The sequence below is a fragment of the Lethenteron reissneri genome, chromosome 33 (genome assembly GCF_015708825.2).
Source record: "Lethenteron reissneri isolate LAM-NWPU_2019-01 chromosome 33, ASM1570882v1, whole genome shotgun sequence".
Lineage (NCBI taxonomy): Eukaryota > Metazoa > Chordata > Hyperoartia > Petromyzontiformes > Petromyzontidae > Lethenteron > Lethenteron reissneri.
In genome coordinates this window covers 12,305,031-12,330,392 of record NC_083811.1, presented here as the reverse complement: position 1 = coordinate 12,330,392, position 25,362 = coordinate 12,305,031, and the positions used below count along the sequence as shown (strand labels likewise).

Genomic DNA, 25,362 nt, shown 5'->3' with positions numbered 1-25,362 from the left:
CAATATGGCTATAAAAGTCCTCGACGTGTGCTTACGAGTTACGTGGAGAAGTTCCCATGATGCACCGCGTGTCACGAAGTCGACAACCCTTGTGCATGGTGTTGACAGCACCCCAACGTAATTGTGATGTCACGTGATGTTACAATGACGGTAACAACTCAACTTCACATGGCCATTACTTTCAATTCTTATTAACAAAGCTTCAAACCGATTTCGACATCCCCATGACATTTATCTAAGACTTTTTAGTTTTTTGGATTGCATTTTCCTTTAGGTTTTGCATTTTTCCATCAACACACTTTCGGACTATTGCCAAACCAAAAAAATCCGTTACGAGTCAGACCTCCCATAAGGCAATCCCAAGATGTCCCGGTGAGACACATTGAAGATATCAACATATCCACATCACATCCGCGTCCTGTCTTTTTGGATTTCAATGGCGGGTTTGTTCTGCTTCAATCTCTCAAGAGTATTACTGAATTATTATAATTATGAGCTCTCAGAATACTACAGCAGATTTCATTATTTCAAAGGTCTTCTCCCAGACTACTGTGATAAAGAACAGAAGTAATGAAATTATAACAGTGGCTTAGCAAATTATTTATTTTCTAATGCAGAAAAAAATATTCTTTATTTTTATATGGCATATTTAACATTATGTAATAGTGTATTTATTACCTGGGCGAAACCTTTATTTATAAACATATATTTACGTTTTTATTTCTATCTTGGACTTTCTTACGTTCCACAGCAAGGTATATTAAGTAAGCTTGTTACAATTCTTATGCACACGAAAAGAGTGTATTTGGCAAACAAGAAACTTTAATTGTCACTCATTACATTTTTGGTACAGGCTTTCCATGTTTATTGTAATATTGCCTTTGAATTAAAATGCAGTATTGCAAATCTTTAAATACTTTAGTTTGACTCAAAATGTATCTGTTACCAATTGAACACTACATCACGAACGTAAAATAAAAGGCAAACTAAGTGCTTTCAAAGCATGCTAACAAAACCTTAGCATGTGTGTCTATTTAAGGTAACTAAATATAGATATCCAGAGATCAAAATAAAGTATACAAATTAATTCCATGTCATACTTTCACCTCTTAATTTCGGCAGCTTTTCACACGAGTAGAGCCTGTGTTATATAACCAGTGTTTAATCAAATCGTTATCTATTGGAGCGAGCTATTTACAATGATAGCTTCCAGATGTTAAGTAAGATGATCGTGGATTGCCTCCATGTGTGTTGAATGTAATCAACAAAAACGTTACTCATTAAAATGTACTTAGTTACTCTAAATATTTTTTGTTACCGAAAATTTTAAAAAGGTATATTTCGGTAACATTACATTAGATTAAATTGGATACCCAGAGAAAAAAAACTAGTAAAAATGGTAAATAAATCCCTAGCGTCCAAGTAATGGTGCGACAGCACGCTTGGACAAAATTTCCACTCATTTGTACAATCAACCATCGTACAAATACATTCTATACACAATAAATTAAAACGCAATTGCACACGACACAGCTTCGAAGCTAGTTGTGATTTTAAAAAATATATCCTCGTCGATCCGTTATCTGTGGTGGGCCCCGTGGCGGTTCCACGCGGTGAGCAGAGTTGCGTCGACGAGGCTTCAATCGATTCCCCGGAACAAACAAATTGCAAAGATCATGGCGAAGAGCTGGGGAGAGAAACAGACACAGAAAAAATTAACCCGTAAAAACAAAGTTTTTCACTCTAAATCCTTTATATGCGTGGCGGCTAGAGTCCTCTCGTCCTCTGGCTTGAGATGGCTGCCACCTATGGGTCAGATGATTGTCTGCCAGCATTACGCAATTGGTAATTACATACTTATTTATTTTTCCCTAAACAGTGTAAAATTTTGGAAAAAATGTTTCACGAAAATTAATTGTCACGCACAGCGAGTCTGTGTGGAAAATGTCAGCTCGATTGGATCACGGGAAGTGGGTTAAAAAACGACCGAAAGATTTGCACGGTCGTAAGCAAGCAAGCAAGCACGCAAGCAAGCGAACTTAATATAAAGGATTTAAAAAGAGGGATTCACGGTTTTCACGCCTGGGTGAAAACAATGCAAGCAGGTAACTACGGAGCGCGTGTGTGTCAATCAACCCGGTGGCGTGTGACCTTGTTTAAAGGAGGAGGAGGCGGGCGACACAAACACTTGGGGACGGGCACAACACTGTCAATGCACACAGACTTTAAATAAACGTGAACCACTAAACAGAGTGAATAACGATACAAACTGCTTGTGTCTATCGTGCGTCCTGCTCCATATGATGGTCGACTGTGATGCCCATCGCTTAATTGTATCGGGGGCTCGGTCGCATCCAGAGAACCCCCCCTCCCTCCCCACCAACGTTATGGGGCTCGTATGTGTGGGTATACAAACTCGTAGCGTTATGATCTTGGTGAACAGGGATTGCACTAACCATGATGCCACATCGCTCCACAGCGGTTGGAATACCTCTTAAAAAAATGATTCATTTGAATTGCAATTTTGGCATCGCGGAAATCTTATCGAATGTGATTTTGTGCATTCAGCTACCCTTGCAATGCATGGTTCTAGAGTGACAGACAGTGGCAATCATTAGGCTCATGTGTTGATGCATATGTGCGTGTGTTGGGTGCTATGGACCCCCGGTGAAAGTTATGAATGCTAATTAACATTTAAGGCACTAATCCTAAACAATCTCATTGCCACACTCAGCGGTGGTGCAGATGTGTCTGAATTGTGTCACGGTGGGGGAAATGTCAGTACCTCTATGGCCAGCACTCCGATTCCCACCGCGCCGACCATGTACACGTACATTTGGAAGGATTTCAGCATGGTTAGGTAGCAGCCCTGTGGGCACGGTACATCGTTAAGCAACCTTGCAGAAATGCACACGGTGGGTTCTGGTCATTAATTACATGCAAATCATATTGCGCTATTCCAGGTTAACTCATGTTACGGAGAAGCCATCTCATGCTGGGTTGTGAGCCCAGCGACACGCCACCGTAGTGAATACAATCCACCGTATCATAGCTCCTGGTTACACAACAGCTTAGAGACACGAAAGTGCAAAGCCAGCTTACTGAAGTTCCATTTCATCCCTGTTCTGGGAGGAAGCATGACATGGGATATTAAATATTTCAGTCCCATGAGGCGAGTTTAGAGGTAGTGCGATTTATTTTTGCACTGCACAGGATTCTGAAAAGCACTTTTAATAGATGTCATGAGTTAAGAGCTCAAGATGAATCGCTTTGCAGTCTTAACGCACATGCAGTTCATTAATATATTCATGTCAGGCAGTATACATACGTGTGTACTCACACTTTGCCCCATCACACAGGAACTGCTCTCTTTATACACGACTGGGTGAAGAGTAGGGTGGGAGATTTAAGCAACTTGCTGAGAGGTCAACCCGGTGACCTCTGGACAGCAGACCCAGTGTGCTAACCCTTACGCCATGGCAAAATCACATTATACACACCGAATTCAGCAGATTTCAGCTCTGAGCAATGTAAATGTATCTGTTTCTGCCACGTGACATAGGCTTTTTAAAGGACTTGTAAGTGTGCCACTCTGCGCTGATAGATGCAGTGCTGTGAAAGTGACTTCGGACGTAGCCGTGCGATGTTAACTTCTCCGACACAGGGTGGTGTGACGCGGTTCCTTTGAAGACCCCTAAATGGAAACGTCCGCCCATGACATCGCGCCAATAGTACGATTGGGAGAGGCACGAAGTAAAATATCTCGAGTGGACAATTTGACAATGAAATCGTCCACAGGGCAGGTGGAGCTCATGAGTCAGCTCAAGTGCGGGGACTTTAATACTCCAGACAACACAGGGTGAACAGTGACCGTCTGCTGAGGGTGGTGATGGAGAGAAGAGTGGACGCGGCTAAGGGAGGAGGAAGACCACCCTCTGACTGGACGTCAAACCTCAAACACTCGACAGGATGGAAGTTTTCTCAGTTTAAAAGACACCGCGATGGACACAGAGAGGTGAGCAGATGTTGGTGAAGGAAATTGACATGCGCCAAAACACCCCAAGTGGCCAGTGGACGAAAGACGTTGAAGACGAATATAGATACCTCTTTGTTGTAGAAGTCAGGGTCTTGGCTGAAGCACCTGGTCTTGTTGATGAAGTGACCCTCCTGACCGTTCATCTGCCGCTTGCAGCAGGCCTCCGGCATGGGCTGCATTTGGTAGAGCTCATGGAAGACGGAGTCCTTCCCAAAGTCGTCCACGCCACTCACTCCGCAGCATTTCAGCTGCAAACGGAGACAGGGGTGACAGGGTGGGGATGGGGAGAGGAAAAGCTCATCGCACATCCTGAGTAGTGCTCAGTCAGCATTTTTTTATTGAGCTCATCTTGGGATTGCGAATCGTGTGTGTGTGTATGTTGAATTCATTTTGCACCGTACGTAGCCAGCCGTGCTAATCGGAAGTGTCATGTGGCTGGATTGTACATCATCATTTTTGATACAGTGTCAACTGTCTGGATTGTAAGTTGCCAATTTGATGAAAGTTTGGGAAATGTGGAATACGATGCACATTTGTTTCGTCAGGACTGATCATAAAATGAACGTTTAAAACGTGCGTACTGTACATGCACAATTGCCCACCTTTTCTGAAAATATATGGGGCACAGAAGTGAGGGTCACGTGTCAGCAACTAATCAGGCGTAAGTGCAAGCGTAATGAGCAACATGGGGGTGTTTGGCTTAGTAATGCACAGAGGGCCATGGGTAAAATTGTACTGCAGTGCTTTATATGTGCATAGCTACGCGTCCAATGCCAAATACAATAAGTTAATGGCACGAGATCTGGCCAGGAGGCACTGTGGCTAGTGCTCGGCTCAAAATGTGATGGTTTCGAGTTCAAAGCCTGGTTCGTTGCCAGCTCAACACATTAACCTTCTGGGATGGAGGAATTATTCCACTTTGTGGGCTGTCTTAACAGTGATTGCTATAAGAGGAGACTTACCCTCGTCACAGGAATGTTCAATTTCAACCACTGGCTCTGAGCCTCATTGCTGGTGGCCACTTCTACTCTGACTTGCACAAGGCTCTCTAGGATAGTTTATCCACCTTCTTCTATGTTCATGGCAGAGGGGCAGCCACCATATTGTGAATACACACACACTACACACTACACGCAGTTGCCACACAAATATACACAGCTAACAAAGACACAGATCCCGCCTATAGCATTAACAGCAAGTGCTGTTAGCGAGTTTATTTTTTCTGTCTGCGCTGGAATCCTCCCATATACACATCACATGTGTGGCTGGCCGTAGAGATGCTGACACTTATAACCCAACGTTACACGTCTCAGATACGGCCGCAGCAATGGGGGTGAGGTCGCACCATCGTTTGTGTGTATTGGGCTCATGCCTGATGGGAGGGATGCGAATGGGCAGAACGCGTGCGAGCAAATTTGCATAAACGTGCTGCTCGTGCCGTCAGATCAGAGCGCCGCTTTCAGAATAAACCCCTCCTTCGAGGTCCAAACATCACACCTCCTGGCGTTGCCATTCCTCTTCCTCCTCGTCGAAGACACTGGAGCAACCGTCAACCACATGAGAACATCACCGGCAGGCCGATGCACACCTCTCCTTCATGAATAGAATATTAAAGATACAAGCCGCAGTAGTGCGATTGTCGCCACGCAACCCAAACTATGGACGGTGCAGTAAACCTATTGTCGTCAGTGCTCCTGCAACGGAGGAGGAAGAGCAAAACTACACAAACTCACTCTTGAAGCCTCTCGTTGTAGGCTAGCAGACCTGGACATTGGCAGTATGCCTCCTGAACAATATATTGCTGCCACACGCACGAATAGAATAGAAAGCCCGCTCATAATTGAAGCGCAAATACATTCAAATGCACCAAAAGGCAAATCGCATTTGGCCAGATGCTGGGCATGCAGCACTGTGCTAACGGTATGCAAGACGCACCTGAAGGCGAGAGGCACATTTACGGTGAAGTCTACCGCAGAGTGTTGGCAAGCGACGTTAACATTTGCCAGTCCATTGCCTTCAGTGGCTACTCTACATCTGTCGTTGTGCGATGAATTGGAAAGCCGGAATTAGGAGCGGATGGAACAAAAGATGACGGTACAGCCCTGCGATGCCTTGCTCATGCCATAGTTGAAGGGAAGGGTCTCCGCGAGAGGAGGCCCTCGAGAGCCCCCGTAGAGCGGATTTTGGGTTTATTTTCCATGCGAGCCATGAGACTTGCAACAGCCGGGAGTGCCCACAACGCACCCCACCACACGCAACCCACCGATCGATGGCGGTGTAGCCCCTTGAATACTGATTTTGGCTGAATGTTAAATCGTTGAAACGTTACAAAGCCGCATATTCATGAACGTAATTACGTCAGTCTATTATTTGAATTGTTTCACATGTTTGCATAGGACATTAATTAGCCCTAAATTGCCCGTGGTGGTCACATGACACCGCGGGATTGGGAGGGTGGGGGTGTGTGTAGCACCCTCGTGCATTTGTCTCACTTCAAGAGCGTTAGTAGACTTCTACTAATTAACACTCATCTATCTCACACGAGCACATGTTCCATATCCACCAGAGTCATTGTTTCTCTCATATCTCATCTGAATGCATCTCTCTGTGTTGTCTGCGTAACTTGTTTTCGCGTGGTCTTGGGACTGTTTTGTTGCTGTTGTTGTTTTTGCTGCCTTGCGCAAGCTTGATAAATCAGACTTAAATGTAATGCTGTATTATTTACTCACAAATAGAGACGATTGTCTCTATGTTTAACTCCTGTCGTTGTGTGTATTGTTTGTTGTTGTAACTTTCTGACCCACCCCAACTGGACATCTGAAAAATAGCTTCATTGCTAATCGGATACCTCCATTCTAAATACACATTCTGATTCTGATCTCACAACACTACTATTCTCTTTCTCTCTATGCCTCCTTTTTCCTCTTCTCTCTCTCCACATCTATTCTCATCTCATCACATATCCACCTATTGGCTGCATCTAACTGATCAATCTTGCTGTGCCCCTGCCAACAAGTATCTCTCCGCGTGGCATCTTTGTCTTTTCTCAAATCGCTGTCAATCTCATCCGTTCTCCAATGATGTCTGCCTCCGTCTCGTCTCTCACCTGCCCTTTGCTCTGTTTGTCATGTGCCTGACGTGTAGCTCTCACGTAAAAATGCCGCTGATGTTAGCCGCGAGTGAGAATCGAACACGGGTCGCGGCGTACACAGCGCAGTGGGCTGACCACTCCGCGACTGCTGCACCCTTCGATACAAGTCGGAAAATCCCCAAAAGAGAAAGGGGCTGATGCTTGTGGCTCATGGCTGTGGTCATGTGCGTGCTAATCAGAGGTGCGGGAAAGGACAAACAAGCCCATGGCTGACGCGGCATGCGGGGAGGCCTTCATCCGATGGCGAATTGAGAATGGCACTACGTATTGACAAACACTGTTTGGTGGTAGCGCTTGCTTTCGCGCTGGCTCTTGTTGGGTGCTTACGTTTCGAATGAGTCTGATGAAGTATCACACCGGTGTTCGTTCCTGATCATTTCTATTGGGAGCGTGCCTCGGGCTTTTAGTTAATTATTTGAAACTAAAAACTGTGAAACATTGTTTTTATTTTACCAGGTAAGGTCCGCTGAGCTATGAAACTCCTTTTCAGAAGCGACCTGGCCAGACATGATAGCTCAACAAAGTGGCGAATTAAGTGGAAATGTATCGCAACCAAATACTCCAAACGGAAGTTGCTAAATGTCGGGTGAAAAAAACGGAGGAACCAGAGAAAAATCAATCCGACCACGGGGAGAACATGCAAACTTCAAATATACAGCAGGCATCAGGGTTGGGAACGAACCCACGACCTCCTGTATACCAGGCGAGGTACTTAACATCTCTCGCCCCCGTGGTGGTACTGCGAGCACCATTCACCTCTCCTGGCCTCTTTATGTGCTGTGAAGAAGGGCCATCCCTCGAAACGTCACCCTTTAAATGCCACAGCATTATTGACGAATGTGTTGAGTTGTTTTTTGCGTCTGGCTTGAGTTGGCGTGCTTGCTATACCGCAGCGCGACGGGTGTGACTCCGGCCGCTCTGTGTGCCATGGCAGATGCCTGTGGGCCAGCGGAGATTTGAACGGCAAGGGTAGCTGTATCACTTAAAGTGCTGGGCGCCCTCTGGAAATGTTAACTTAATCTCCATCAGTTACTCGGTGATGTGTGATTAGTATACAGTGCTGTATACGTGTCTCGTTCTGCAAAAATCTGAATTCGTTCTGCAAAAATCTGAATTTCGTAAATCCAATCACCGTTCTCCAACTGTAACGCTCAGATGAAAGAGCTCCTGCCCAAAGCATCGGGTTTTCAATGGGTTACGGGGATTATATGACGTGGTTTCATGAAATCGGAGATCTTAAAGCACCTCCGATTAGCATAGTTGGCTACGTACGGCGCGAACGAAGTTCAACATCCATACATACAGGCGCAGATTTCCTCACTCCCAGCCTGCTGGATCACGAGGCGGCCAGCAGATGGCAGTACAGCAAGTGGATTAGTCATCTGCTCTGAAGTCCCAGGTTGCGGTGTATCATTTCCAGAGCTTCCCCTAACAGCTAGCGTGACCGTAATAGGTCAATAGCAATTAAAGACAAAGTGTTTTCCTGCTCATACGTGAGACGGGGTGGCATTAATCTTCGTGAAGCAGTGGGTGATATCGCCTGTTCATATTACATCTCAAGGATGCCATCTGCTCACTTTTCACAAACTGGTACTTGTTGAATAAGACCTTGTCCCCCAATTATAATTCAAATTGCGCTGTCGGGATAATAGCACGAGGCAAACTCGCGTTACTCCGTGTTAGAGAAACTAAATAAGCAGACAATGTCACATATCCATCTCCACGTAAAAAAAGTATTTCTAACACAACCCGCACCTCTGAGTAGCATGGCTGTCTACGTACCGTGCGAAAGAAGTTCTACATACAAACAAACCCATCAGTCGCACGGCCTTCTGGGAGTGCGTAATTTCAGCAACATTGCTTCAATACAAACGAACTCTGCAACCAATTTCGACACACGGAGTCAGGGTTGCTTGAATTACCAATCTTACAGGCATTGACCCCATTTCGAGAAAGACCTGCAGAATGAGACTACAGTGCCTGCGTAAGATAATATCTTCAAGTGACTTCTTTTATCCACGCAAAGAGAGGCGCCGTACACTCCCACAATCCTTGCTACAGAGAAGTGTTTCTCCCGCAGCAGTCACCATCGCAGAAACCATCAACTGACTGTGCAGTGATTAAACTTGAGAACCTCGTTAAATATCACAGGTCGTCACCTGTGATTAAAAGTCAGCAACTCAGTACTCTGACCCCATGGTACTCATTTCAAATAGCCCAGGAGAATGACGGTGCTAAGCCAAAACAGAAAGGTGACGCGACCGGGATTTGAACTTGCAAGCTTCCGGTTGTGAGTCGAGGGCTCTAACCACAACAGGGGAAATAATCACAGTCATTGGTTCCTTACACTGGCCTCAAATAACTGGGGGAGGGAATCACTGCAACCCCACTCTCTGCACATTTGTCACCGCCTGCGGTCACGGCATAACACACCGTAGCTCCCCGTGACCAACCGCTTTGAGCCATGACAAAAGCGGCGGTGTAGAATGTGCGTGGCCTAATGTGGCGCAGTTCATCATCACAACATCGTGGTGCACTGCAGCGCTGGGAATGGAATCGGAGGCAGGCCGGCAGGTGCATTGCATTACATTTGCAGAAAAGAACGGAAAAAAAATCCGCTAGAATTTACTTACCAGAACGACGGCATTCCATTCACAGTTTGAACGGATTAAGGTGGCGTGGTGTTAGCTATTACCAAATGGCCATCATCTACGAAAGGATTGCCTCGTTGCTTTGGAGACAGATAGACGTGATGCGACGTAATCCTTCATTTTTGAAAAAATAGCCTCAGAAGATGATGGGAGCCATTATTCATGCAGTGGCCAGCGTTCACGTCAGTAAGTGGGAGAGCAATGGGTTCACGTGAGGCCAGACAATGCTCGCCATGCCAGCCAGTTCTGTGTATTCTCTCATCATGCAAACAGGTGGCTTCATGGAGAACACTTTCCACATTAAATGAAGAAATTGGCCTAATTTAATTACAATCGTGAAATGTGAATATTTGAACATATATACTGTACTATCCGTGACTCCACAGAATAAAATGACAATTTATTGCCAAATAATTATAATTGGTAACTCAAAGCCAAATTATCTCCAAGCAATGGGTGGTGCTCATTTCTGTGGTGGAAATTCCACACTACTCTGTTAGGACAGCTGTTTCCATATTAATTACAATCACTGTTGAATTCCCACAGAGTGCTGTTAATTCTTTCTACCCTGGGATAAAAAAGAAAACAATGGGCCGAGTCTTTACCAGACTGTTGAACGTGTGAGTCAAACGCTCTAACCACTGCACTGCCCAGTCGCTCAAACACCAGGTAGAGGGATTTACATCAGAGCTTAACAATAATCAAGATAAAGAGCGCGAATGAGCATTCAACATTACTATACTTGGGGCCAGTCTCCCCTTTATGGCTTCCCATAAACTGTAACCCATACCCATAATAACCAGGCTCAGCCATGCCTAGCTTCTGAGATCTAATGAGATTGCTACATTCAGGGTGATTTGGCAACGTGGATTCAATTCCTGGCCACGGCTGTAACATCAGTGGCCAGTAACATCGGACACGGTGTTGGGCTCTGTGCTTCATCGGTCGAGCACTGACCTGCATGGTGAAGTATGGTCAAATATCCCTCATGACCAACACAGCATGGGGAGGCCCTTATTCAGCAGTGCATTGACACGGGGCTCTGCATTATTGATTATTAAGGGACTTGAATAGGCTACCGTGCACTTACTGAAATCATGATGGTGTTCCAAGTCTTCGAGAAAACATCTGTGTTGTTGTCTCCACGGTACTGCTTTTTCAGGTCATTCTTGAAAAAATCTTCATTCAGCTGCAAATGAAAATAAACATTAGCATGAGTGATTTTTTTTTTTGAATATGAGCACATAACTACAAATACAATTCTGTGTCTGTGCTTGTGCAAGCACATCTATAGGTGTACGTGCAAATGTGTTTGTGTGATCAGCAAAACTTTGCTTTCACCTAATTGAAGCGTCACAGTTTCGCCCATTCCTTCCTCTCATCTTCACCATTACATTCATATGCACCATTCTTAATTCTCCGTAAAGTGCCTCCGCTATGGCACTATATGAATTACGTTAAGGTAGGATAACAATAATGCTCACTTCAGACTCGCGATGGGCATGCATTACATTTATCACACGGCATTCACTCACTCGCGAAGAGAGACAAATATTCAGGGGTGTGCAAAGAAACCACAGACAAGTGGAGAGACAGCAGCCAGGCGGTGCGCTGGCACCAAACTCCACCTACCCCCCACAAGCTCTGCCGTCCGCTGTATATGAAGTTGTTTTCGGCGAATTAACCCTTCCCTATTCCGAGACGTTTGCAAGTTGCAGGGTGGGTGTCCCGTTCACTTCTCAATCTCGAAACGCGCAATTGGCTCGGTGTTAATTTTATTTAGAGGCATAGTGCTGCTGTTTAAAAAAAATTGTACTCACCACAGATAACTGTAGCAACACGACCGCACTCTATGATAGCTGGTGCCAAACTGTGCCACACACCCTCCTGCATGGCCTTGTGGGAGCCTCGGTACCAATAAAGTTATTTTTATTTTAGTGTTTCGTCCGTTTTAGTTTTGATGATGTACACGTACGTCATCGGAACGGGAAAGGGGTTAATGCGTCGAAGTGTGGGAGGAGATCGAAGCACCCGGAGAAAACCCACACGTGCGAGTGACAACCATCTGACCTGTACAGATGGATCAGATGGAGATGTGTCTGCGTCTGCTGTACTGCTTGTTGAACCTCGACACCCACGGGGATGGAGTTTCACAACATTTGTGTGATTCACCAATGCTAGTCTCCAGTGTACAGGCTTGCAGAGCCACCACCCGTGTATGTGATAAATATATTTACATGCATGCACATTACAGTAATTGTAAAAAGGTAAAATGCAAAACTGGATGACAACAATTCTGCCCACCCAACATGAAATCAATGTTCACAATTTGCAGTCGCAATGTTATTCATGGATCAATGACTACGGCGTTGCCAGCCTTTCAGTGTGGCATTTGTAGGGTCTATCAAATTCACATCGTCCATATAATCTACCGTGGTGTAAACTTGTATGAAAAACAATTGATCCCTACATGGGCAATTCAGTTTGTGTATCATGAGCGTAACACATTTAACGATAAATATATCCCTAAATTTGACCTACGACCAAATCACACAAGAATACGCCCGCCCGACCTCATCCGATATCGGAAGCTTAGCAAGGTTTAAGCCTGGATAGTGCTCGCATGGGTGACCAATATGCACACACGAGGTGGTACAGGCTGCTATGGGCCCATGTTGACCCCCAGACAGCAGTGCAACATTAACCATTGTTGTACTGCACTATGCTCCAACATCCACCCCCATGTAAAAAAAGCCCCCATGAGTTCCATGGTGAGGGAAGGCAATCATCCAGCAGTGGATTAACAAAATGGGCTGGGCATGTGCATCTTATCGGGTGAAAACCCACTGAGACTTTGAAAGGCTAACCTGGGTCAACAAGTGACAACCAAACCCGTGCAACGCAGAGGTATAAAATACCAAACTAAAACAAAATAGCAGACAGATGAAGGCATATGCACGACTAAACCTAAACGTATGTGTCAACCCGTGGACTATATTTGTTCGGAAAGTTTTCCCATGACTATGGAGATGATAATAAAAAAAATCACATTGAGGCTGCAGCTTTCATGTAATCACTGTAACGCAGCACCGTACTTTATTTCTTAATGTAAAAAAAAACCCTTTGCTTTGAGCCCAATTCCAAATCAATATTAATTTGTTAATTATAATTAAGACGTTGCCCATTATGGCTCATTGTCTTGACATTACAGCACAATGGTTTATATATAATTGCCGTGTAGTCAGACCCACTATAAATCCATTGCTGCAATGCTTCGGCAAGAAGACCACTCAGGCTGTTGAGTGGTGTTACATGCACAGCGCAAATCCCGCTGATGATGATGAAGCGGCTGCGTGAGCACGAGTGGAGCGTGTGGACAAGTGATGTACGCATGTATGGTTGAACTTCTTTCGCACCGTACCTAGTCAACTGCGCTAATTCGAGGTGCGTGCGAAGCGCAACAAACTAAACACAAAACGCAGTTCGAAATAAACGAGTTTTCAATCGAGATTTAAAAGTGCATAGCTCCAGTGGCTTTTTAATATCGGAAGAGCGTTCCAGACGGCCGCAGAAGCTCATACAGAGACTGTCTTGTTTTCGCCTCTTCTGTGCAGTGCTTTATCATGAATAGACTTTTAAATAGTTTGTTTAAAGTAACACGTGCAACAGATTTTAATTTCCTGAGGATACAGCAAAACTTCACGAGCCACTCTTTGGTGGTACGGTGAGAGTGGCAGGCTGCCGTAGTTATGGAATAACAGGTCCAATAAAATGTTTAATTGCCCTCATATTCATTATATCGGTTGAATGGAACAACAAAACTTTTTACATCGTGATTAAGTCGTATTTAATGATGAAACCTAATTTCTTGCTAATATATCTTGATGGGTAGCAGTGCACGTATGTAGTGTGTAGACGCTTAAAACTGTTGAACATCACTAATCTTGGGAAAACCCTGAACAGCCAACATTCCCCCTGATGGCTCCAATAACCTCAATGAAACAATAGCAGCTCGTTGGCAAACCATTGAATTGAGGATATTTCATCTTTTCTGAAACCCACAATTAACAACTTTCTGACTGCGAGTTAAGCACTGACATGGCAGGACCAACTGGTCTGAAGGTTCAAAGCAACGTGACAAACCTTTGGGCAATCATCAGTCTGGTGTAGAACTGCTTGTTACCGTCTGTGAATGAAGCTTCCAAGCATCTGAATGGTCTCATAAAATTAGCTATCAGCGTAGCTCGTACGAATATATGAGGAGCTATGCGCGTATATGTATAGGGCACCGCAGTAGCGAGATGTTAACTCTCTCGCTTGGTATGCAGGAGACCGTGGGTTCGATCCCGACCCTGATGTCTGTATGTTTGGAGTTTGCGTGTTCTCCCTGTGGTCGCGTGGATTTGTCTCCGGGTCCTCCAGTTTTTCCCTCCACATATTTAGAAACATGCGTTTAGAGTATTTGGCTGCTATACATTTCCACGTGATTAGCCACTTCCTTGAGCTATCATATTTGTGGCCAGTCGCTTCTGAAAAAGAGCTATATCGCTCAGTGGGCCTTACCTGGTAAAATAATTGTTTGAATCGTTTTTCGAAATATGCTGTATCATGCCTTGCGCTCGAAGTTTATTTGGATGTTAGACCATTCTTAGACCATTCTTGGTGTGTTTTTGATAGACCACTGTAGGATTCAGAAAGGTGGACTTTAACCAAAGCGATTATATACAACATATATTCTGGCCTTTCAATAATAGTGTATGTCGTAATCGAGTACTGCTATTGTCACGGAAGGACGGGGTAAGCAACTTGGAAGTTTTGCATAAAACATGGCAAGAAAGCCTTCCTGATGTCACTCAGAAAGGGGATACATTTGACGGCTGGGGCGTTTCGGAGGATGGAAGAGGCAGACCACCGAGACAGGGATCAACATTGGCGCCCAGAGGTGTGGCGGCCACGGTGACGAGTTAAAGCAAGGAGGAGGCTACCGTGCGATCAGAGACCTTGGGGGGTCAAGTGTTGTGGGTTATAGCAGAAGGAATAAAGCCATGGTGAGTTGTGGTGACATCAACAGCGGCGGCGGCAGTAACGACCTCTCGGTATTGACCTTGCAATATGCGGTGAGGACACTGGGGTTGAGAGAGGGCACTGCGGTATGCCATCGTAACACTGCGGTTTACAAGGGGCGCTGCTGTTTCTAATAGAAGGAGCAGGCGTTTTAACGAGATAGTAGAGACTCTTTCCTTCCCATATATCGTTACCATTGAGGTACCCATTAGTGTAATATTCCCAGCCAGGCTTTCTTAACAGCAATGAGTGCCTTTTTCTCTTGTGGCTTACTCTTATCTCGAGTGCTGCATGCAGGATGTTCGAAATGAACATTAGCACATGTGGGAGTGCGGCCTCAACATGCTATGTAAACCCATGAAGCACACACACAAATATCCTCCTTAGAGCCTAACACAGACTGTTGGGGCAAGTGCTGTTTGCGAGCACCTATGAAGGCCGGCACAGCACACGAGGGGGTGGGTGGCCAGGACCACGCCCGACCGCCTTTGTCTCCCCAGTGGCGATGTTTACTCACCACATCAGGTACTAATTAGAGGCTGAGTCAACCTAGGGGTAGTCCAGGACCGGTTCAGATAATCGTCACAGTTGTTGGCCGTGAACGGGAATGGAACTCAGGTCGCCGGATTTGTAGCGCAGTGTGCTAACCACTGCGCCACCGCTCCCCACACACACAAAGACAAAGATCCCCCATATAGCCTGAACAGACTGTTTGGGCAAGTGCTGTTAGCGAGCACCTATGAAGGCCGGCACGGCACACGAGGGGGTGGGTGGCCAGCACCACACCCGGCCGCCTTTGTCTCCCCAGTGGCGATGTTTACACACCGTACCAGGTACTCAATTGAGGCTGGTTCGACCTAGGGGAGGCCCAGGACCGGTTCAAATAATCGTCACCGGTGTTGGCCATGAGCGGTAATCAAACCCGGGTCGCCGGGTTTGTAGCGCAGCGTAGCGCTAATCGCTAGCCCACCGCTCCCCCACTGACACACAAGGCCACACCCATCAGCCGCAAGCATCAGTCCCTTCCTTATTTGGGGATATATCGACTCGAATCTGGGGGTGCAGTAGGAGCGTAGTGGTATAGCACACTGAGCTGTGAACCCCTCGCCCTATGTTCCATTACCAGCCACGGCTATCATCAGTAGCGAATGATACCTGAGCCCATCCAGGGCTGCCTAATTCACGCACCCACACTGAGCAGTGGAGCAAATTATGATCAAACAACCGCCACGACTGAAATGTCATGAGCAGATCTTCATCCAGAAAGCGGATTGAGAAGGGGCTCTGGATTACATGAACGCTAATTATAATTGTGCATACTTGAGTTGTGTGTGTGTGGATGCATGTCTGTGTAAGGCGTATTGTATGCACATCTGTCAAAATGGTGGCGTTATGATCGGCACACTGGCCACAAATGCTTGTCACCCTTGTTCATTTCCTAGTCAGGCACATCACAAATTAATTGGTTTCTGAACCTGGTCTGGGCCTTCAGCCTAAAATATATATCTGGTGGAGAGTATCAACTTTGGGAGACAAATTTTGGCAGGCATGAGTGGCTTTCTCCACCATAACTCATTTACCAAAACAACTTTAATCGGAGCATGCTTTTCTGCGGCCAACTGGAACGCTCTTTCTTCTGACATTAGGAAGGCACTTTTAAAACTCGATTGAAAACGAATTTGTTCAGAACTGCTTTTTGTGTTTAGATTGGTCTTCCTTCCTCCGTTCCTCCGATTAGCACGGTTGGCTACGTACGATGCAAAAGAAGTTCCAACATTTATACATGGTAATACAGTATCAAGTTTAAGGTTGTTTTTTTTTTCAGGACGGTCCTGTTTTGAGGTGTTTGGCAAATTCCACTTACGAGCGTTTAACATGTGGGAGGAAAATGGAGTACTCACAAACATTCCACACATATGAGAAAATAGCACGATTTTTTTTATTGTGCATGGCAATCTATCCAGGAGCAAAATGCCAAAGTCGAGGTCTGCGAGCAACAACGCGAGGGGTTCAGGAAAGAAGAGTTTGTGTAGTTTTGCTATTCCTCTCCTGTTGAAGGAGCGGAGGCTCCAGGAATTTACGATGTGGTCCATAGTTTGGGTTGCGTGGCCACAATCGCACTTTGGCTTATCTTTCATTTTCCATTCATGAAGGTGTGCACATCGGCCTTTTTATGTTCCGATGGAGTTAATGGTTCTTCCAGTGTCTTCGAGGAAAGTTGCGGTGGCGAGATGTTAACTACTTTGCCTTGTATACAAGAGGGTGTGGGTTCGATCCCGAGCCTGATGCCTGTTATATATTTGGAGTTTGCATGTTCTCCCCGTGGTCACGTGGATTTTTCACCGGGTCCTTCGGTTTTTCCATCCACTTTTAGAATCAACATGCGTTAAGTCAATTTGGCTGCTACAAATTTGCAGATGGTAAGCCACTTAATTTACTTATCATTTGTGGCCAGGTCGAGCTCAGTCGGTCTCACCTGCTAATATATAAATAGTTACTTTAGTTGTAGTCAAAATGCAGGAGGTTCCGATGTTTGCGTCTGGAATGCGGTATTTATTCTGGACGTCTGTGTCGTTCCACTCTGTTCGCCAGCGTTCTTCCGGATCTGCATGAGATTCTAGGATGGTGACAGCAGGAGCGCGATCACAGAAGGGGGATTGGAACGTGAGTCGGCGGTGCGGTTCGTTGTTGAAGTCTTGGTTGATGGGCCTAAGCAACGTACCTCACCGCACTCCCCATGCAGTTAGATTCAATCCACTGGTGAAGTGCCACCTGTTGGTACACCTTGCAAGCCCGAGCTCACCACACGCGGTATGCCCTGGTATATTCACAACGACCCATTCATGAGTCGAATACGCTGCCAACATTTTCCACCACCCATTTGGATGAAATATTTATTGAGGTTTTAAAAATATTAAGAGGTAGAGCCGTAATGCACAAAGGAGCACATCATTCAATAAACATGCCACTGTAGCAGGGTAGGAACGCCACACTAATTTACTTTACTCTGCAGCCTTGAGGGTTGCAGCAGGCCATGCTTGAGGCCCCCTGTTTGGGAGAGTTTTTTCAAGTAAAATAAATTCCTCAGCACAGTGTTCAACCGCAGTAGAATGACGGGGTACTTCAACCCACTGACTGGGATTTAAACTCTCAACCTGATGATTGTTCAGTGGCGCTCGAATCACTGCATTGCCAAGTCGGATACGTACATACATGCGAACATACACATGTACATACATACACATGTACATCGATACACATTGTGACCGCCAAGAATTTCACCGAGCGTGAATGCATCGTACGTGCGCCTTATGAAGTATTACCGGAGCCCTGAAGGTAACGGAGCACTTTGGTAATCCCTTCACTTACGCTGAACGTCTGGGAAGAGAGACGGCGGGGCGACCCGCGCGTGTGGCATTCGCGTGGGCCGTCTATAAATATCCAGGGCCGCCTTGGGGTTGACTCTCGATGAAGACGCGCGGGGCACGTCTGCTCGCCGTGCGCTGCGCGTAACGCTACGATGAGCCGCTGCCCCCCCCCCCACCCCCCCGAGGTTGTCGCATGAGCGGGTTGCACTGCGTACTCACGGTCCACTCACCCGGGTTTTGAAGACAAAGGCCGTCACGGCTCCCGCCAGCTCCACGATGAAGATGAGCAGCACGAACACGAAAAACTGCAAAATAGACGGAGGGCGTTTTGGATCGGCGGCGGCAAAATAAGTAGCGCGCGAGGATTTGCATTTCAGACTAATGTTTCATTATTTCAGCCGGTGAGTCTCCGTTGAGCTGAGCAGCTCTGTTGCAAAGGCAAAGATCCCCCCGTTTCGCCTTAACAGACTGTAGGAGTAAGTGCCATTAGCGAGCACCTATGAAGGCCTCGCACGGCACGTGAGGGGGTGGGTGGCCAGCACCATGGCTGGAGGACGACAGCCCCACAGACAATCGACTGTGGTGGTAGCTACAGAACATTGCAGGGTGGGAATGGAAAGCAAAGACAGCAAGCAAAAACAAGACCAAATATTTACACGGAACATTCATGAGGCGCTTATATTTTCCTCAGCATCTCAAAGCTCCTCACATCATGTCATGTCAACCATTCCGTTGCCTTACGGCAGTGTAGCCTAGAGGACCCCAGTGGCAAGCATCCCTACGCAGCACAGCCCTGCAAGTGGACACTCGTCTGCCAGTCTGGGGGGGATGTTGTCCTTTTGGTTTTTCTCGATTAAGTAATTTGCCGGTGATTTTTCCAACTTGGCGAATTTTTAGCACACCGGAAGACACGGCCTACTGGATCATTAATGTCCACCATGAAGCAAAAGGGTGGAATTTTTTTAAATTAATCCAACCAATGTGCTGGACAATGGTTCTTCTCATCACAATGCAACAGGGTCATTGCCCAAAATGTCACCTATTATATATGCACGGGGTGGCCCAAAAAGTCAGGATGGAGAAGGTTATTATATTTATTTGATCATATCACACAGGGTTATTTCATTTATTTTAAGAAATGTTAAAACTGACTCCCATTAACATTCACACATGCATAAATTGTCTTTTGTAATGTTTGAACGTTCATCAATTATGCTTTGTCTCAATTCATTCGGGGTTCTTGGTCGAGTTTTGAAAGCGACAGATTTGAGGTGACCCCCACAGGAAAAATAAAAGTAAATAAAATATTACCTTCAAAAATAGGCTATTCATATATTGAAATGTCGGGGTTAAAATAAATGAATTTACCCTATGTTTCCTGACATTTGCGACACCCTGTAGTTGTTTTACCTTTTACAAGGCAATGTTTTTCAATCTTGTGTTGAGTTTCTTTACAACCATACTTTACACTCTTAGGTTTTTTCGGTAAAGTCACGTAGGTAAAAAGAAATAATATAAAAATAATATAAATAATAATAGAAATAAAATTATAATCACGACGTTTCGCAGGCAACACAAGTCTCCATCATCAGGTGGGACCGTCACAGCTAAATTTACTGTATCACTTGATACTGTATCACTTGATACAGTAAATTTAGCTGTGACGGTCCCACCTGATGACGGAGACTTGTGTTGCCTCCGAAACGTCGATTTATAATTTTATTTCTATTATTATTTCTATTCTTTTCATTATTATTATTATTATTTACCTACGTGACTTTACCGAAAAAACCTAAGAGTATGAATCCTTGCAGTCACGAAAGCTTCAAATCTAGAACCATACTTTACTCTTTCAAATGTAGGCGTATGTGATTAATTGAAACGTACGCTCAGCTAAATTGAAAGTGTCCCCTTTTTTGTTAACTGGTAGAAAGATGTTTAATTCACAAGTAGAGCGAAGTGTCCTCAAATGAATAGTTTATTTCTGGCATCTATTATTAATAATTAGAATTATTCACTCGTTTATATATATAAGGCTTTTTAGTCTGAATATGCATGTTGCACTGCGGCATGAAATTCAATCCGATGTCCTTTACCTATATAGGTCAGGGACGATTCAAATTGTAAACAAAAAATTGCGAGGAAGACAAGAACATTCCACTCGTTCGTAAATTGCCCAGGAAATTCTCATGGCGTCTTAAAACTCTTCATCAGGAACATCCTACTTCGGATTTGTGATCATTTGATTATTTTAGTTTTTGCATGTTTTCTTGCATCCCAATTGCTGCGCACATGGCCGAAACGCCGAGCAGCCAGCCACAAACAGCACTCGTGAAGGTAATGGTACATGCTCCTGGAATTGAGCGAGGTTAATTATTTTAAGAACTTGAGAAAATAGACGATGGGAGGGAATTCCAAAGTTGAGCAGTGCGAGGAAAGAAGCATACAGATAAGTGGTGTGACCTGCAGTGTGGTGAGTGGGTGGGTGAGTTAGTGGGTGAGTGCGTTGTTGTAACCTGCAGTGTGGTGAGTGGGTGGGTGAGTGGGTGGGTGAGTGAGTGCGTTGGTGTGACCTGCAGTGTGGTGAGTGGGTGGGTGAGTGTGAGTGGGTGAGTGCGTTGTTGTAACCTGCAGTGTGGTGAGTGGGTGGGTGAGTGGGTGGGTGAGTGAGTGCGTTGTTGTGACCTGCAGTGTGGTGAGTTGGTGAGTGAATGAGTGCGTTGTTGTGACCTGCAATGCGGTGGTTGAGCACAGTATGGATGAGGTACCACAGTCGGCCTGGTATAGACAGAGTCCTCATCATGGGTGGAGGAATCAATAAGGAATCAATTGCTGGTGATTTTTGCTGTGTGTGTGTGTTTTGCAAATCAACGTTACTCTTCCCAGTCAAGGTATAGGTGTCTTATTGCCCTCAAGGGGCATTGGGATAACCTCATAGGAATATTCTCGTTTGTACAGAGCATCAAAGGTCTTTTGTTTTTCTCATGCACCAATTCAGCGTAAATTCGATCACTCTAACTGGGCCGTTGTGTTGTCACAACTCCTAGTTTGAGGCCGCATTTACAAACGATTATTGCTTTATCCCTCTTGACATTCGTCAACCGCAATGCACCAAGTTACTCATGTGTTAACGCCATTGCATTTGAGATTGTAGCATGGCTGAGTGGTATTTTTCTAAGCCCCGAGAACACAAGCCCACACTTTGGGGGATCAGTGTCTTTCAATTATTTTCCCATGCTGGATTTCAGGCGAATTTTGTGGCTTTGAAAAAAAAGAGTATGACTTTTGGTTGAAATATCCTTGGGTCTTTCATAGATCGGCCAATGTGTGTATTTTTGTTTAATTTCTTTTGCACCGTACGTAGCCAACCGTACTAATCGGAGTTGCGGAGAAACGACAACAAACGAAAGACAAAAAGCAGTTCTAAAGAAACGAGTTCATAGCTCCAGTGGCTTCCTAATATCAGAAGGCGTTCCAGACGACCACATACGTGCATCTGAAAGTGCGCGATGCAGTGACCATCTTTGCCCGATAGATAGCCAAAAGCCACTGCGAGGATGACCGGAGTTCATGTGATGGTTTATGCTCCTTGACGAGATCAGCAAGGTATTGTGGTTCATCTGTGGCAAGCACTTTGTGCGTAATGAGCGTCACCGCATACTATATTCGTCTGGCAACTGGAAGCCAATGCAGCAATTTTTTTCAAGATTGAATCATGTGTCTGCGCTCTCTGGATTTAAAAAAAGGATAGTGTCTGTAAGCATCTTTTGGAAAATTCAATCTCACACTGCAAATTTTATAGAATATACTGAAATAAGTCAAGGTGGCAGCTTGAGTAAATACACAGTGTATTTGTTTCTCTTTAGAGCCGAAATGTGCAGAGACAACACATTTCAGAGGGACACTTCATGACCTGTGAGCTGGAACTGCGCTCAATCGGGCCTAGAGGGACGTCGGCAACGCGAACAACGATGCCCGGTTGAGATTGTCTCGAGTAAAGCCACGGCTGCTCGTGAGCGTGCACACTTTGGCACGAACAGATGTTAACGCCTCGGGAAGAAAAAGGATGCAATGTGTGTCACCGTCACCATTTTAAATCATACAATATCTAGCTTTGTAAAGAACAGTACACTAAAGTGTGGGGGTGCAAGGGTAACAAAAAAAAACGTTAAACTATACGTAATTTTTTAAAATTTTAAGTTACCCGAAACCACACAAAAACACACATAATCAGGAAGAGGGAGAGGGGTGAAAATGGACGATGTCAAACAAAAAGATAGAATACACATAACTCTGCAAAATCAGCAGGAAAGGAATAATAAAATAATCTCATGAAACTTGATTTCGAGCCAGGAAAAAGTGGGATATTTGTTGCCCTAGCAGTTATGGATTTAGCACACGGAGTCTGTAAGCCATAGGTGCACAGAACTGAGCGGTAACCTCAGCCTTATAATAACGTAAAGTAAAATCTCACTGCCTTCATTATTAGCATTTGCCTCATAACGCTTCGGGCGACGTTTTCCTTCAGGAGCAAAGGGAGGGCAGTCAGACTGCCTGGCTTGTGTAGTTGGAGACGACACTTTCACGTTCAGGGGAATTTGAAAATGATGGGGGAAAAAACAGTGGGGGAGGGTATGAAGGCAGGTAATAAATGAACGAGTCTTCCGTGAGCAGATGTAATGGAAAAACAAACAAGCTCCTGCACTGTCAAAGTTGACAGTTAACAAAAATGGGCAAAAACCGTGTACACATTGTACATTTATAAACGATATAATGGAAGATAAACAGACAGTGTCACTGAGAAGCAGCAGTTAGTTTAATTGTACTTGTACACCACCTACCAACGAGGCCCCATGTATACTAGCACAGTGCTGGCACACTGTGCTAGTATACAATTATCAAGTGTATTTGACAAATATCAAAACTGGGTGCACCCTGAGTGTCCAAAACTCAAGTTTTTGGCCACCCAGGGTGCACCCAGTTTTGACATTTGGGATTCAGTTTTGTCGGCAAAAGTTAAAAACCACCCAGTTTTGACATTTTCCCAATTCAAATTATCACAATTTACAGCCCTTTGCTAATCCAGCACTGGGTAAAGGCCTCCCTTGTGCCATGTCAGTCAAGGGGGTTTGTTTGACCATACTTCACCACGCTGGTCAGTGCCAGTTGAAGGTGAGCCTATTACCGGCTGTGGATATCACTCACTACTGATGTTAACCACAGCTCGGAATGAAACCCATGTGGTCTGGCTCATAGTGTATGGTCCGCCGTGATACTGCCGGCGATTTTCTGAATGGTTGCGATTCAGTATCGGGATTCATTTGAAGAAACAAATGTATTATTTTACTTTGTGCAGAATGGTGGCACCTTCAGTGGATGCAGAGGTGAAAGGAAGCCATGCCATGTAAGGTGTAAGAATTGAAAAATATTGCTCCTCACATGTACGATTTGAAGCGTGCATCGTGAGTTTGAGAATCGCATCAATGTTTATGGACTTGTCAGTTCCATCCATATTTTAAGATCATGGCCCTATTACTTTATTTGCATGTTTAAATACTCAATTGCACGTAATTAACAGCTGCCTCAGATCACATACTACCTGTGTTGGCCTCCCTGCATTGTCTGCCAATCTTACATAGGATTCAGCTTAAAATCATATCGCTAAGCGACAAAGCTCTGAACCACCTCGCCTCAGCCGACATCAGAGACATGCTGCACCCGTAGATAGATCCCTTTGTATGCATGTTGAAATACGTAGTCAAACGTGATAATCAAAGATCTGTAAGATTTGGAGATGCAGATGTTCTCTGCGTTCCCAGGTCAGAGAGGCTTCGGTCGATGGGTCACCGAGCTTTTTTCCCCATAGTCCCCCGACTCTGGACTCCCTCTCTCTCCCACACGATGTCCCCGGATCTCTTAGTCTGATTCATCATTCTTTTTCTTAGGCGTCAGAGCGCATTAATAAAATGTGTCGTAAACTTTCAACCACCCGACACAGCCGATTAGTAAAGTTGTCACGTGATGAACAAACGTGCCAGTTTATTACTGCTTCAGCAGCACCACCGGTGTATTTTAGAGCAATGTCACAACATTTAACACTTGGGTAGTCTGACGTTTCGCATTATCAGGCAGCTGGTCGAATTTGCCGCAAAAGCCTACGTGTTCAATCTCTGAGTGTGTGGACTTTTTAACGCTCATAAAAACAAAACTTTATACGCTTCTGTTATTCAACTTTGAGCTTATTCAGCAAATGTCTGTTAGCATTTATTATATTATTTTTTGTTTCATGAGTTATCGCCATGCTGAGTGTCTTGTGCAGTGCTTTACGATTTTTGATGAAAGATATTATCGCTATCGCCTGGTATGCGGGAGGTTGTGGGTTCAATCCCAGACCCTGACGATGCCTGTTCTATTTTATGCGTTTGTGTGTTCTCTCTCTCCCCATGGCCGCGTGGATTATTCTCTGGGTTCCTACGGTTTAGCCCCCCTCCGCATACAGAATCAATACGCATTTAGATTATTTGGCTGCGCCTATAAATTCACACACGTGATGATGATGTTGATATAAGCCACTCTAAAGAGCTTACTTTATTAATATTGTTATTATTAATTAGCACAAGCATTTAGGGACAATTTATTTTTGCATCGAAATGTCTTTCTAGCATGTGCCAAACGATGCCATTCAAACATCTTCATCGTCACTGAAGAGAGCTTAGCCAAGGTGTGTAAAAAAACAACATTCATGTTTACATTTACTGACGTGAAAACCAAAAAAAACACTTTGAGATGGTTTTGATATCTATCTCTGGTGCCGGGTTATTTGCTTGTCCGTTAACTACGCAAACTGCCGGTGTATTCCCGTATGGCCCCATTGCTCAGTTCAGTCAAAACAACACCCAGGAACAAGCCATACATTCCCAGCCGTTTCCAGCTTTGATTTCTACAGTCCCACAGAGATTTGCTCTGGGGGGCTGGGGGGAGGGGGGTTCTGTAACAAGTTAAACGCTATTGACAGCTTGGCGATTTTGAACGTTGCAGTGCTTTCTCAAGGTCTGCGTATCCTGCGCAAGGTCTAATTCCAAGAAGTGAATC

The 25,362-nt window shown here is 45.0% G+C and overlaps 1 protein-coding gene across 3 annotated transcripts in view; it reads right to left on the bottom strand.

Annotated features, from left to right (window-relative positions):
• Positions 1 to 275: 275 nt before the first annotated feature.
• TSPAN18 (tetraspanin 18) overlaps positions 276 to 25,362 on the bottom strand; it is a 99,249-nt gene continuing 74,162 nt past the window's right edge. For all 3 annotated transcript variants that reach the window (XM_061564638.1, XM_061564637.1, XM_061564639.1), the window contains exons 4-8: positions 18,501 to 18,575; positions 10,929 to 11,027; positions 4,105 to 4,284; positions 2,786 to 2,869; positions 276 to 1,687 (exon numbers count right to left, since the gene is read on the bottom strand). In XM_061564638.1, the coding sequence (XP_061420622.1) occupies positions 1,640 to 1,687; positions 2,786 to 2,869; positions 4,105 to 4,284; positions 10,929 to 11,027; positions 18,501 to 18,575 (486 nt within the window). In that variant the 3' untranslated portion in view covers positions 276 to 1,639. The remainder of the gene's footprint in view (positions 1,688 to 2,785; positions 2,870 to 4,104; positions 4,285 to 10,928; positions 11,028 to 18,500; positions 18,576 to 25,362) is intronic.